At 40.5% G+C, this 13,264-nt stretch overlaps 1 protein-coding gene and 1 long non-coding RNA gene across 13 annotated transcripts in view; one reads left to right on the top strand and one right to left on the bottom strand.

Annotated features, from left to right (window-relative positions):
• The window catches only part of LOC147757574 (uncharacterized), a 22,884-nt gene extending 18,858 nt beyond the window's left edge, over positions 1 to 4,026 (top strand). For all 4 annotated transcript variants that reach the window (XR_015320385.1, XR_015320386.1, XR_015320384.1 and 1 more), the window contains one exon: positions 3,437 to 4,026. This is a non-coding gene — a long non-coding RNA (uncharacterized LOC147757574). The remainder of the gene's footprint in view (positions 1 to 3,436) is intronic.
• Stacl (SH3 and cysteine-rich domain-containing protein) overlaps positions 2,015 to 13,264 on the bottom strand; it is a 148,125-nt gene continuing 136,875 nt past the window's right edge. For 3 of the 9 annotated variants that reach the window (XM_022793958.2, XM_086979228.1, XM_022793961.2), the window contains 4 exons: positions 12,370 to 12,500; positions 8,223 to 8,305; positions 6,110 to 6,338; positions 2,015 to 3,865 (listed from right to left, as the gene is read on the bottom strand). In XM_022793958.2, the coding sequence (XP_022649693.1) occupies positions 3,758 to 3,865; positions 6,110 to 6,338; positions 8,223 to 8,305; positions 12,370 to 12,500 (551 nt within the window). In that variant the 3' untranslated portion in view covers positions 2,015 to 3,757. The other 6 variants (XM_086979229.1, XM_086979230.1, XM_086979227.1 and 3 more) reach the window with 6 other exon arrangements.

Raw genomic sequence — 13,264 nt, 5'->3', positions numbered from 1 at the left:
ATATCTAGAATATGCACTATTCTAGTTTGCTATATCTAAAGACACTACAACACTCGTGTATGTGTCGATGATCCGAGGAGGCCAGTGCTTGAGGTGGAAGCAAGAAAAAGCCTCCATTCAGATTCGCTCACGTCTCGTTTTAGCCCTTGTTAGATCAGAGTCTGACAATATGTACACACTAATAATATTGAAAGAATAATTGCAAGTGGTTTTAAGTGTATTTATGTGGTTGGAGCTATGCGAGTGTATAGGGGGCTGAACTAGGAGGACTCGTTTGCTCACAGCGAATAGGTAGCCTATAAGCACTAGACGAGTAAACAGTAGTTGCTCGATTGGCGTAATTTTTGCACCATTTTTTTTTTATCACTATAGCAACATTTAGATAAACAGTAACAGTAAAAGATCGTTTTCAAATGGTCGTAATCGTTTATAGGTTGGTCGATCCGACGCGTTTCGTTTCCAAATCAGTTTGTTCGTTTTATAGGTCTCATATGGTAGTGTTTCGTATGCTATTTTCATTATGGTATGTTTGCTATAGCTGATTGACTCCTTAGATTCTTCTGATGGTAGTTTCACTTATATATGCGAAATGTAACAACATCCTGTTATTTTGTTGTCGGATAGGAGCCTCTTGTTACCATCCTCGAATATACTGTACCGTTACCGTATCGTTACTCACATATATACATATACTATGTCCTAACAACGATGCGAGTATCAAGCCCTGCTGGAGATAGTTAGCTTTCTTTCTTAAGGAGAAGAAATTTTCTCTAGAGACTATACGGACGTAGAGCGGCCCGATTTCTTTTCTAATCAGCTGTCGATCCAGCGCGATATATTGCCGTACCGAGACAACAGTTCGACCACTTGTTACCACGTTAGTTTGCCAAAAAGTGCCTCAGCCTAGTGCACCACAGCGCTCTGACCCTCATCTGTGTTTTCTGCTGTTGTAATAAATATTATAGTATAGAAACGCGTTAGGTGAGTGGTGGGAAATCCTCTAGCCACAGTCAGTCAAGCAATCTCTCTCTCTCTCTCTCTCTCTCTCTCTTCCTCCCTCTTAATTAGCTAGAATCACCTTATAGATGTACAAACCATATGTTTAAGCAATGTACTTTTCTCCTTTACCGGTAACGGCTCTCTGATTCAAACTTACATCGACGTAAGTCCATTAACATTATGATATTATCAGTGGTCAACAAACTCAGCTTAAGTAACTTAGCAATTGCCACTGCTTGTATCACGAACGATACCTAGCTGGTGCGGCAAAACAGTGTCCCCGCAAATTTTTCAGTCGTATTTCGTCTCTTCTCATGTACTTTGTATATGGAGAATCTGAAGATGTAGGATTGATTTTCTTCGAAGATCTTTTGGAAACAATGCCTCTATAAACAGGTATCTAATAGAGTATTGTTTAGCTGTTAGGTCACAGGTAGGAAGGAGCTAGCGGCGCTATTACAGGTTATTGCCAATGCAACAAATCCTCAATTTGAGGGGGAAAATCGGTTAGAAACAAGGTGAATAGCGTGCTACCTGACGTCACGGCAGCAACCCTCGTTATCATTCACTTTGCCAGTCCAAGTTGAACCAAATTACAACTTATTTACGTCATTTCGGATAAAATTAAACTGTTCAAAACAGGGGTTATATTTTGCCTTTCGTTGCAGTGTGGCTGTAATTCGCTACACAGTAGGCCAGCGTATGTGTAGCAATGAGAAGCCGACGTTCCTACACTATCGTGCGTGTAGAAAACATACATTATGTTGTATTGAATGCTATACTGAGTCGTACATGTCTCGGAATCTTTTCGTACATCGCACCTTCGACTCATTAGACTTATCAATAACGTGCACTTAATCGAAAAATGCTCTGATCTCTTACTTGACTGTTGTATATCGTGTTTTTGAGGCTCCCCATACCAGTCTTTAAGGTATTTCTTGCAGTCTTCATTGTCGTATCATTATGCCAGTACAGGCCCGTCTCAGAAGAAGGCTAAAGAAGGGCTATGTATTAGTTAAGGAATTTCATTGTCGTATTATTTATAATGGCGATTTTTAAAACGAACATTGTTTCTCTCCTCCTTGACTATAAATGTAAAATTAATATTTTTCTTCCGTCATGAACTTTCCTGGTCCAGGTTTGTCTTGTTTAGCTACGTGCGTATTTTCAAACTATGTCTTCCTAGGCGTCATTCGCCACAAGGAAAATAGGCAAACCCATAAGGCGAATCACAACGTGTTTATGAAGCTTCTAAAGATGTATATATTTGTTTTTATTACCCCCGCTCCCTCTCTCTCCCTCCTCGCCTCCCTACATATATATATATACATACACATTCATCTCATCAGTATTATGCTTACTACTATTATTATCGCTCATCTAGCCGGTCTGCCTTTTTTTTTTGGAAAATATTACACGAGCAGCGCGCGTGATGGTGGTGATCTATTAGTTGGTTTCTTCCATTTTCCTAGTCTTATTTAGTGTCATTATTTTGCGGTTCTTCGTTTTTCTTGATAAGTTCAGCATAGGGTTCTTTGAATATTCGTCCTGCGACTTGGGTATCGCTTTAGAATGACGACACGTTTTCTTATTCCGTAATCGTATTTGCCACTGCCGCTGTTTACTGCCGGTGTTGCTTCCTCGATATTTTTGCAACTTTTGTCTCTCCTTTTGTTTGTTTATAATACATCATTACTTCAAAAAGTAGATATTTCGCGGCATAGATGATAATTCGCGCATCGCTTCTTGCTTCCGACTCCTGATCTGGCTTTGCTTGTAAATTTGACTCGTCGTTGTATAGCGCATTTTATCCTTACCTGTGTTCGTTAAGAGCCAGTCTTGCGTTCTTCCTGGACCAAGGAGACAGGCAATTCTTTTTCTACTTCTTTAAGTTTTTCGAGTATCAATATGTGCCGTGGTGTGTACCAGAAGCGCCATATATCTCTGCGATCTATTCCATTCCTCTGTCCCTCCCTACTTTGTTCATCTTATTCGCTATGTTTCTTTCCGCAGATCCGCCTCAGTGTTCCTTTTCCTCTTACCTTGTCTAAAGCTAGTCGAGATAGTTAGTAAAACTGGTCTGTTTCATTCTCTCGGAAACTACACTTAATCAGAAACTCTACATACACATTGGACGCGTTCCACACCCGTCGCTCAGAAGTGGTTTAAGAGACACATAATTTGCTTCAACGAAACCTCAGCCCTCCCCTCTGTTTCGTACGTCTCGATTTTTCCTATTGCAGTTATAGGTGTAGTAGTTGGTCTGCCTATTTTCTTTAGATTCCTTCATCCTTTGTATAGGCTATCTCGGTTCTGTGTTGAATGGCTGGTTACTGCCGTTGGTATCGTCGGTATATCTAGGTATATAATTGTTTATGTATTTGTCTATAAGTAATGTATCTACCATGTTGAATTTCTGATATCTCGAATCTTTCAGATCAGGCGATTGATTTATGGCGCTCTAGTTGTGTCAAGCTCGTTCCAGCCGTCTGTGCTCTTAGGTTATCGATTAACGTCGTATACAGCTTACTTTGCTTTCTGCTGAAATACAATGATGGCTTTGACGTAACAGGCGGCGAAATTCAGCTTATCGTCGATAACCCTACAAATAAATGAATGGCTTACACTGGACCTCTTAACTGGAACGAGCCTCGTCTTGTTTTCGATAATATCTGGCGTTCATAATCTTTCGTTCATTCGATTCAAGAAGCCATCTTTTTCTTTTTTGTTTTCGTTTTAGCCTTCCCTACTCCGCTTTTTAAATCTCTTGCAGGTACTTGAGGGGCACAGGCAGCGCTCGGTCGCTTATCCCAGTCCGTACGAGAATACGGCCCCCTTCCAATTCTTCGCCCACTTGAATTACAATCTGCAATACAGAAATAATACGAATGAGAGAACTCTGTAGTACACTAATGCGGTGGGGGATGCTAATATGCTCTAGGAATTTTTATTTGGACTACTTCGTTTAATGGCTTCGAAGGGCCACGTCCGTTAATAATAAATCGTATTAAGGAACAAGAATAAAAACGGTCGTCATTATTATATTATAAAAATAAAGGACAGTAAATATATATTCACTAACCATAACAATACGATAGCAAATTTAAAAAGTGTCTGCATCTGTTTGCAAAGAAGTGGCGACCTTTAATGCTTCACGCGTCGCATCACCAATTCCGTTTCTTGGATAGGTGACCGTTGATTCTCTTGTAAAATCAGTATGAGGTAGGTAGGTAGGTAGGTAGGTAGATGATATTTATCATGCAATCAATTGCACAGAACTTATGGCAGTTGTTCTCAGCAGCGAAAGTTACTATATATCCGGTCAGTCAGAGTTTTTGTTAGTTGGACATTGAATGCTGTTCAAAGAAACCCAGGAGCACAACGACATTTTTAGCAATACATTCTTAACAGAACGTTAAATGCGTTAACCTGAACGCTGCAAGGCCTGTTATGAAAAAATTTTATAAAAAAACTTAATATTGTTTCGTCACACTCGAAATAGATGAAATATGTAAGGCCTTTTTCAAAATTTGGCCTTATCATTTCGCTCAGAGGTAAGTTATCAAGCCAGATATTAATAATCGTTTTTAATTTTTGAAAAGCTTTGTCTCGACCGTCGACGCGTGTGCATCAGTCCCATTGGGCTCGTGTGCACATAATTAGCCCAATTTTACTTTGAGAAAAAGCTGTCAAAGCTTAATCGAGGTCCCCGCCGCTGCTCTCCACAACACTCGACTTTAACAATGTAATTAGAGCAGAAGCAAAAGAAAAACACAGTTCCGTAGTTTGAGTACAGCGCGAGCAAGGTTCATACCAGCAAAATGTTGATGCCTTTGCAAATAGCATACGGACGGCGGGTACTGTACTGAAGGGTTTGTTTAGAGGAGTATATTTTTTTACATATGTGCTTAAAGCCTCGTAAGAAGGTCAATTAGGCATTAGGTAAGAGAAAAAAGATACTATACACTTGAACAACCTTCACGCGCAACCCATCCAGTGGACGGGGATAGAGCTAAAAGTGGGTCGGCTTGAATTTCACTCTTCAAATTAAAATCTGATTAGCCTTACGTGTCAATACGGAACCTACTCTATTTGTAGCTTGCTTGAACAATAGGCGCATTTAAGACACACGTAAAAATGTAGAATCAGAGCCGTTACAATGAAATGTATCGACAGATGCCATACATTTCATTGTAAAATAATATCGATAAAGGAACCTCTATGTGAAGGACCAAAGTAAAATGCCACAAACTAGGGAAACAGGGCGACAGCAAATAATCGTGTTCGTTCATTTATCAGGTCGTGCCTTCAAGCGAATCGGACAACTAATTCTGTAGATCGAGGCACGGCTTTGACTTATTAAAATTCAATTTTACAATTTGAGCCAGATTAGGATTAACCATGCCCTCAGCTGGCAAATGCAAATCAACCTTCAAGGTCGCTGCTTCATTTTTCAGCCGTGACCTATTGAGAACCACGAATACCTTGTGAAATGTTAGGGTAGGCTTATTAGTTGAAAGTGACAAACAAAGTCATCATTATCCGCTGTGCACTAAATGAGAAAAATCTTTTAGGAGCGATTACCTTGCATATCATAACTCCTCAGCTCAAAATGGAATCGAGATTATATATTGTCCCCTAAATTTCGTCAACTGAAAATTTAACACAGAATCGTGAGCTCAGATAATTAAACAATTAATATGCGCACTTCGTTCTTCTTACTAGTCCTGTTGAAATCTGTTACGTATTCATGTCTCTTCTGAAACACGAATGATAGCAGTTTAACAAAACATCGCCGGCAAAAACAATGAATGTATTCATTTTTTCAACATCGAAGAGGATAAACGCACACCGACTATTACGAATCATAAGCAGATGCTGTTTTTTTTTTTTTTATTTATATGGAAGACTGCTCAGAAACCCCCTGAAAGCGTCCACCTTTATATAAGCCAGACTTTAGACTGAACTATGAAAAATGTCGGTTCAAGACATAGTGGCGAATAAACAAAATAGACAAATTATTCCAGAACGTCATGTTCGACTTGTTGGCATTACAAACAAATGTTGCTGCCTTAAGGCCTGCAATAAGGGGCAAGACAAATAGATGCACCTGATCCCTCACGAGTTTGGCAGAAGATCCTCCTGGGCCTCCAGGGTTGTCAGGTCCTCCAAGGCCAGGTTGCTCAGCCACCTGAATGGGGTGCACAACTTGCAGCGCACGTTCGCCGGGATGCAGTTTTGCGACGTACTTTGAAGGGAAAAATCCCACTTTGCCCATGCACTTTCCCTGCCACCAGTCTGGATCTGACGTGTCGATTACAGTCACCGTATCGCCCGGCCTGGAAACGAAAACACGTAGAACAGCGGTACAGTCATATAGATATGTACGCAGAGATCGATATGTTTAAATTATCGTGACGAAATCACAGCTCTATAGATTTCCGTTTGTAGTTTATAGTAGATGGACACATTCTAAAGTAAAGACACATTCTAAATTCTAAGATGGACAAAAAGCATCGTGAGATTGCTTATGGCATTAAATGTTTGTGGTTACGAGTATAACGACAACAAACAAAACGAAGCTCGTGTGTATGTATGCGTTTTTTTTGGCGTCGTATCTAAAACTACAGTTCAACGTACTTCTGCTGCGCCTCTTATTGACTAACATCCGTGTCATGCTAAATATCATTCTTTAATCTCGCTGTTGCTTTACTCCTATTTCATATATTTCTGTTTTTTAATTTAATGAACAAAATGAACATAGGAACGTTTGCTCCCCGACTATGACAAGTTTAGCATCGATCTATCGGGCGTCCTTTATTTATATGTAATTAAACGGTATTTGCATAATTCCTGCACTATGGCAAGTGTGCGGAAGCAACAAGAGTTCTTAAATAAAACTCGGCCATACAAAAATGGCAGAAACCAAAAATTATTCTGGTTACTTTCTGTAATTTGTTTTGAAGTTGCAGGTGTAGTAATGCTCATAACGGATGTAAATGCAGGTGAATGGCTCCTTTAGCGAGGTATGAGTGTTTACAAACAGATTTATCGTTAGTACGAAACCCCACTTCGTACGTGAATGGTGCAATTGGGTCACTTCATTTAAGCATCGTGTGACCACTCTGAAAGACGACCCATCCACTTCTTGGCCTTCTTAAATTTTGTGTACAGTGGCCTCTGGGGACGATTCAGATCAGTAATCTCACAGTATCAAACTAGGGCAGGAAGCTAAAATGCTCAATCGAACTCCGAAATTGCGCAGCGTTTGATCAAAATAAATGATTTAATTTTAACAGTTGAATGAGCTGACCATTTTAACTATATTGAAATAATAGGCAATCTACTTTAAAAACGTCTTCATGCGCCACTAACATATACTTGGTTCTATTTTAAAAAAGCCACGGCAACTTACGCGCCGCACTTGAGTTTATGCGCCGCTAGGCTCAACAGGTCTTCGGTCAATAAACAATATTGTCCTTATATCAGGCACTTACGAACGATTTTAGTTACACGTTCTCGTTCCTCGTTATGAAACTTCGACATATTCAAACTGTTCTCTATTGGTCGACTTTTTAATCATTCCATCCCACCGTCAGCGTTTGTTCTTCGCTTTTCTTCTATCGTTCATCGAAGCCATCTGCCTAATAAATGTTGATCCGTACGCGAATGTTTTGTCTTCGATTCTTCACAAGACGCTGCTAATGCCGCGCGGTATATTGAGCCTTTTAATGCTTACCGGACCCGGAGTCCAAGATGCTATGAAGTTCACTTAAATGCGTAGGTTGTAATGTCTTTCTTTCTTAACGTCCGCTCTTTTCGAAATTAGTTCCGACGCGCTTCGCGAACGGGATGTATCGCAGCTGGGCGTAACTTGCCCTCTTCTCTCAAAATATTTCAACTAGAAGAGGAGAAAATAGCTGGCCTATAATAGAGACTAGCGATGGGCGGGTACCAACAGAAGCAGCGGGAGCGCCGACGATACATGGAAAGTAGGAGGAACGCCGGGCATAGGAAATCGATGCAATCCATGTGTAAGAAAGGCAGAAGTCATGATGAGGTTGGTTTTGATGTAAAAGCACGCAGTTCTGCGCTCACCAATGCTGTGTGCCGCTGTCGCTGTTACGAAAAGCGTGGATGTATCGTGTATGGGTGGGCAGCTCGCACTGTTACCCTATACGTGTTGTGTGCAGCGCGTATAAAAAAACATCGTATATACTTACTTGAGGTCAAGTTCGTCCGTCTGTCGACTTCGAAAGCCGTAAAGAACGACGTATATATTTGTCGGTAGTAATCGGTGGGCCTTCTGAAATAATGCAGACATCGAATGAGAAAGGAAGAAACAGGACACGAAATGGACGAGGTCAAATGTACCTGTGGGTACTGTTAGTATACCATTTAGTTTTTTATGGGTTGGGTCAAACGGAAAGTTTACTCTGAAGCGCAGCCTTTTTTGTAGGTGTACTAAGAAACAGAAGCAAATGAAACAGAACATCTACAGCGGCATGTTACATCAAAATATTCATGATTACTTACGAATCAAATCCAATGCCACTCTGGACTAAATTTAAAAGAAAAATGGAAAATCCTACTTTCGACAGAAAGCGCACATTCGATGAACTCCTTATAGAGTAAAAAAACCTTTATTTCATTTCGAAAAATAATCTAGGATGGAGCTGAATTAAAATTCATAAACAGACTCGAAGGACAATGTTTATATGTATATGCATAGACACACTATCAAAGTTTCTCTTTACTGTCAACATTAAGTGCTAAGTCTACAGTTTACAGATCGGTACATCTGGAAAAGTCTACAATGGCTATTTCATTGTGCATTTAATGAGTGCTAATTGGCTGTAGTGATAGCTGGGTGGTAACCATAGTTTAAGGAAGGACGTCGGTGTACCTGTCGTGATCGACACGCCCTTTTGAGATCCTCATGGGTGATATGGTGAAAAACAGATATGGTACTTAGATCAGCGATAGGAAGTGGAATCGAAGCTCATTTTTGGAGCGCTCGCCTTGGAGTTCAAAGACAGGGGATACGAACAATGTCATTTAACTCAACACAGGTTGAAATGGAAACTCCTACCCTTACATTGTTTCGGCTATAATATATACGGAAATGTATATAGATAAAATGTTAATCCTTATAAAAAGGATATATTTATTGACACAATAACTGAAACTAACTATTTTTCTTTGATAACTGATGAAGCTTGTTCATTGCGTGACACGAGGCAGGCTTATCTGCTTTAGGTATTAATGAGATTACAGAAACAAGCGGGCTACTGCAAGCAGTAGCTATGATGATGAACAAGGTGTGTCACCAACTGGGTAGTAAGGAAGACGGCAGCATTGGTATCAGCCTAGAAAGCTAGAAGCTAGGTATTTGGCTTTGTAAAGATGGAGATCTATATCACTATAAACAAGACCTTTGGTTGGCTCATCAACCTGTCTCGTAACACAGGGCTTGCTGCCCCTGTAAGCTCAGTTGAGCTCTAGCGTGGAGCGCTGTCATCGTCGTCGTCGTCGTCGTCGTCGTCAATGTCGAAGACGTCTTGAGTTACTGGAGTTGCTGCTTCTGGAGAAATCCAGGATATGATGATCCTTGATCCGTAGTGCGTTTCCAGTAAGAGCAAGACAGCATCAAAGCCACCTGATGGGATAAGCTCTACCGTCGACGAGGTTCACAATAGCATTAGGTTAACGCAGAAGAGGGCGCCACGAGGCTGTTTTCGGGGTAGCCAAAAAGCGGTAAGAAATAAGAAGCTGGTGCTGACGTATCGCAGAATAACAGTCGCCAAGTACTAATAATAGAAGAAAGGTTTATAAAGAGAGTAATAGTATTACGCACTGAAGCTGCTAAAATCCCCTTGCGCTTTTTCCTTTAATGTTTTCTACGTATCGATAAATACATGTGCATTTAGAAGGAAACATCTACAGAGGCTTATCTTTTTTGCCAGCCTGATCCATAACTTTCGACTCCTGAGATTTTTAAGCCGCTGCTACGGTAGTCATGACGTGCGCACCTTACATATCTTAGCCACGCCTCATCTGCACGTGTTCCTCCGGAATTGTTGGCATATTGATAGTATCTTTTCTTGTCCTAAAACACACCTCGTTATTTCTCATTAAGCTACCAACAACCTCATGTCTTAGGTTCGGTTCCTCAGGTTTCGTAAACAGGTTTATATTCTAAGTATCATTGGCATCTGCACTGTCAGTGGGTTTCAAGTCATCGTCTTGCTTTTACATTTCTCCATTCCATACCCCCTTTAAAGAGGACCACACTTGAACTGCCTTTTTATATAAGCCTTGCCACCGCTCCACCTATGACCGGGAGACGAACGCTTTTTTATCGCATTTCATAGTCACATAGTCCTTCATTATACAATACAACGTTATATTTTTGCATTATTCCTTAGAATTTGTGGTTTAGTCGACAGTGGGTCTCTGGTAGGACAGCTCGCGCGAATTTTTTCGTATATATATATATATACATGTGGCACGTTAATTTTGCATTGTATTTTTCTGGGCGACTAGCAAATACGTTGTGCGCATTGGGCTTCAGGTAGTGATGCTCGTCTTGCTGGTGTGAAATTTGCGTTTACAAGAAAGGCGGCCATCATTTCTACAGGAACGAATCGAAATTAATACTGTGGTGCTTCCTACTAATTGGTACTTCTTTCAAGGTTGGCTGAAAGACGCTTGGAGATTTTCTAATTTCAGACAGTCAGTACCTTTGCTACGGGGCGACGACGGCAGTATCTTTTATAGCATTATCACAGCTGTGTGGTGATGTCGATGAGACTAAAAAATAGTTTAGTCAAAAGCGGTATTGACCGATTAGGACTGAACCTACCGAGCACTTAAGCTCATGTAGCGCCTTAATGAATTGTCGATTAGAGATTTCAGGACCAATCTGTGCAACCTTTATGTGCATTATGAGCATATATGTGCCATATGACCGTGCATTTATGTACCATAAGAATAGAAATTCATGAACAAGACTAAATATGAACTATATATATATATATACATGAGACGAAAGGTGATGATGCCGAAACTTACAATGCTATTAAGCTGTAGTAAATGTAAGCGGAAAACAACGTTTCTATTATTAAAATATAAATAAAAAAATTAATATATTTAGAGAATTCAATTTTGCAGAGATAAAGTGACCCACCGTTAGGTGTTGCAGACAACCTCAACTGCTTCTGTAGCGGAATCAGGTCTAATATGTTTGTTTTTCTGAAGAAACACCTTATGCGAGGAACAGAGTCGTCTGAGTTCCTTGAAGAAACTCTGGATAATGAGAATGATGCAAGTGTCGCATGATCAACTGTATCTACTTATAACACAACTAGTATATCTTTGTCAGACGGTTTATCAGGATCATGAGCTACGAATAGCAACGATAAATCCGTTTATCTGGTATTGCTGGCTTACCGTCTTATAATATGCTGGCGCTAATATAAGCGCGCTATGCTTTTGCTATTATACAGCTTTACTCGACGGAGCAGACGTTAGCTTATTGTGTGACCTTGTTTTTGCCTTCTCTCGCTCTGGCTTTCTTTGATATTGCAGCACTAGTGTCGTTCGCGTGACGTCGGTATGTACGATACATGTAAGTGATCGGATCTGATCCTTTTCGTAATTGTTTTGGGTTCGCACTTATTGTCTAATGATATAATGTTTTGCAAGATTACGAACCAATACCAACAGGTATCGAGTTATAGATATCGTTCTCGTGGGTCCTTTTCGAAGACCTCGCAAAGGAAACGAGCATTTTATAGATCGAGTGGTTTCAGGGTCGACTCGACTGATCCGATGGGCTTTATAGATCAAATCCTGCAACTATAAAATGACGCCAGCCATGCTTCTCGTTCGTTGGGAATATTTTGATATAGCACGCTGGCCAATGATGTTAAGACGAATAAAACCAAGGCCTATACAGGGAAAAAGATGGCGCAGACAAATGAAAATGTTTTCGTTGGTCCTTTACGTCGAGGTATATAAAAATCAAAATACAAAAAAAAAGCTGTTAGGGTTTAGGTGTAGAATAGAACGAAAAAGAGGTCACCGCCAAGCAAGTCTGGCCACTAATTGGGACTACTGTTGGCAACCAGAAGGGTAGATCTTAGGGTGATTTTATTGGAGAAACGCAGCGGCGAGGAAGGTTACTTTAGTTACGCCTTAACTTAAACTGAAGGTATTGGCTCAATGAGCTTTGTCTTAAATTTAGCCATTCGTTACGGCTGCCCACAAAATATTTTCTACAGCAAACGAGCCCAATACTCATCTCCTACGTACTAATTCTAAAGTACAGAAATACGCTCAACTAGATATAAGAAAAACTTTACTTACCGGTGACGGGCATGGTGAAGTGGATGCACTGCTGAGGGACTTCTCGTTGTCGTCGGGAAGATCCACGGAACTCATCCTAACCGTCTTCGCTGACAGAAATTGCCGCCGATTCGTCACTGGACTCTGAGGAGCTGTGCGCGCATGACGTTGGTAGCAGACCGCAGGAGGGCACAGGCATAAGGAAAGCCAACGTCAGTTGTGACTACTGCCTCTCTTTCTGACTTCTCGATTCGACCAGAGATTCGGTCGGATAGCTGAAGGCACGCATGGCGTATGCTGCTCAGCCGTGAGGGTTCGGCACCATTAATAATATATTTATGCGTTTCTTTTTTTAGCTATTGAGTTTACTTGGTGTTTACTTTATGTCTTGTACACAACTATAGTATATTCGTACATGACGTAATAGGAAAACGTCATTTTGTGATAGCTCAGCTCTGGCAGTATTCGCAAAAAGCTTTCAAGCACCAGTTGCAGAAACAAGTTTCAACCTTTTGTATCGTAGCTTCAATCTCAGTAGGAAATTATTATTACTAGGAATCTATTATGTGGCGCTTTCACTATCTCATGCACTGCGGCTTCACACATAGCGATTCTTTTGCTATTTATCTTGCGCATTAGAATAGCTCTTGAGGCTTGTTTTGATAAAATTTATTAAAGGTTTTTAACAACTATATTTTAAAAGTAAATTATACGTCACCTGAATATGAATAGCACTTTCTAGCGACGACAGTAAAATAGGGAAAGAGCAAAGTTTGTACCGTCACTGAAATGAATATCGCTCATGGACCCTGCTTTTCCCTCAAACATTCCTGCCAATGCCGGTTATCCAAATCTACGGCTCCAAAACCGGCTACGATCACGTTATTAGCAGATTTTATCGCAGTGTTTCATTATT

This window comes from Varroa destructor, unplaced genomic scaffold (genome assembly GCF_002443255.2).
Source record: "Varroa destructor unplaced genomic scaffold, Vdes_3.0 BEIS01000002.1, whole genome shotgun sequence".
Lineage (NCBI taxonomy): Eukaryota > Metazoa > Arthropoda > Arachnida > Mesostigmata > Varroidae > Varroa > Varroa destructor.
Note: the sequence above shows the minus strand (reverse complement) of the source record. Positions and strands in the feature narration are given on the sequence as shown.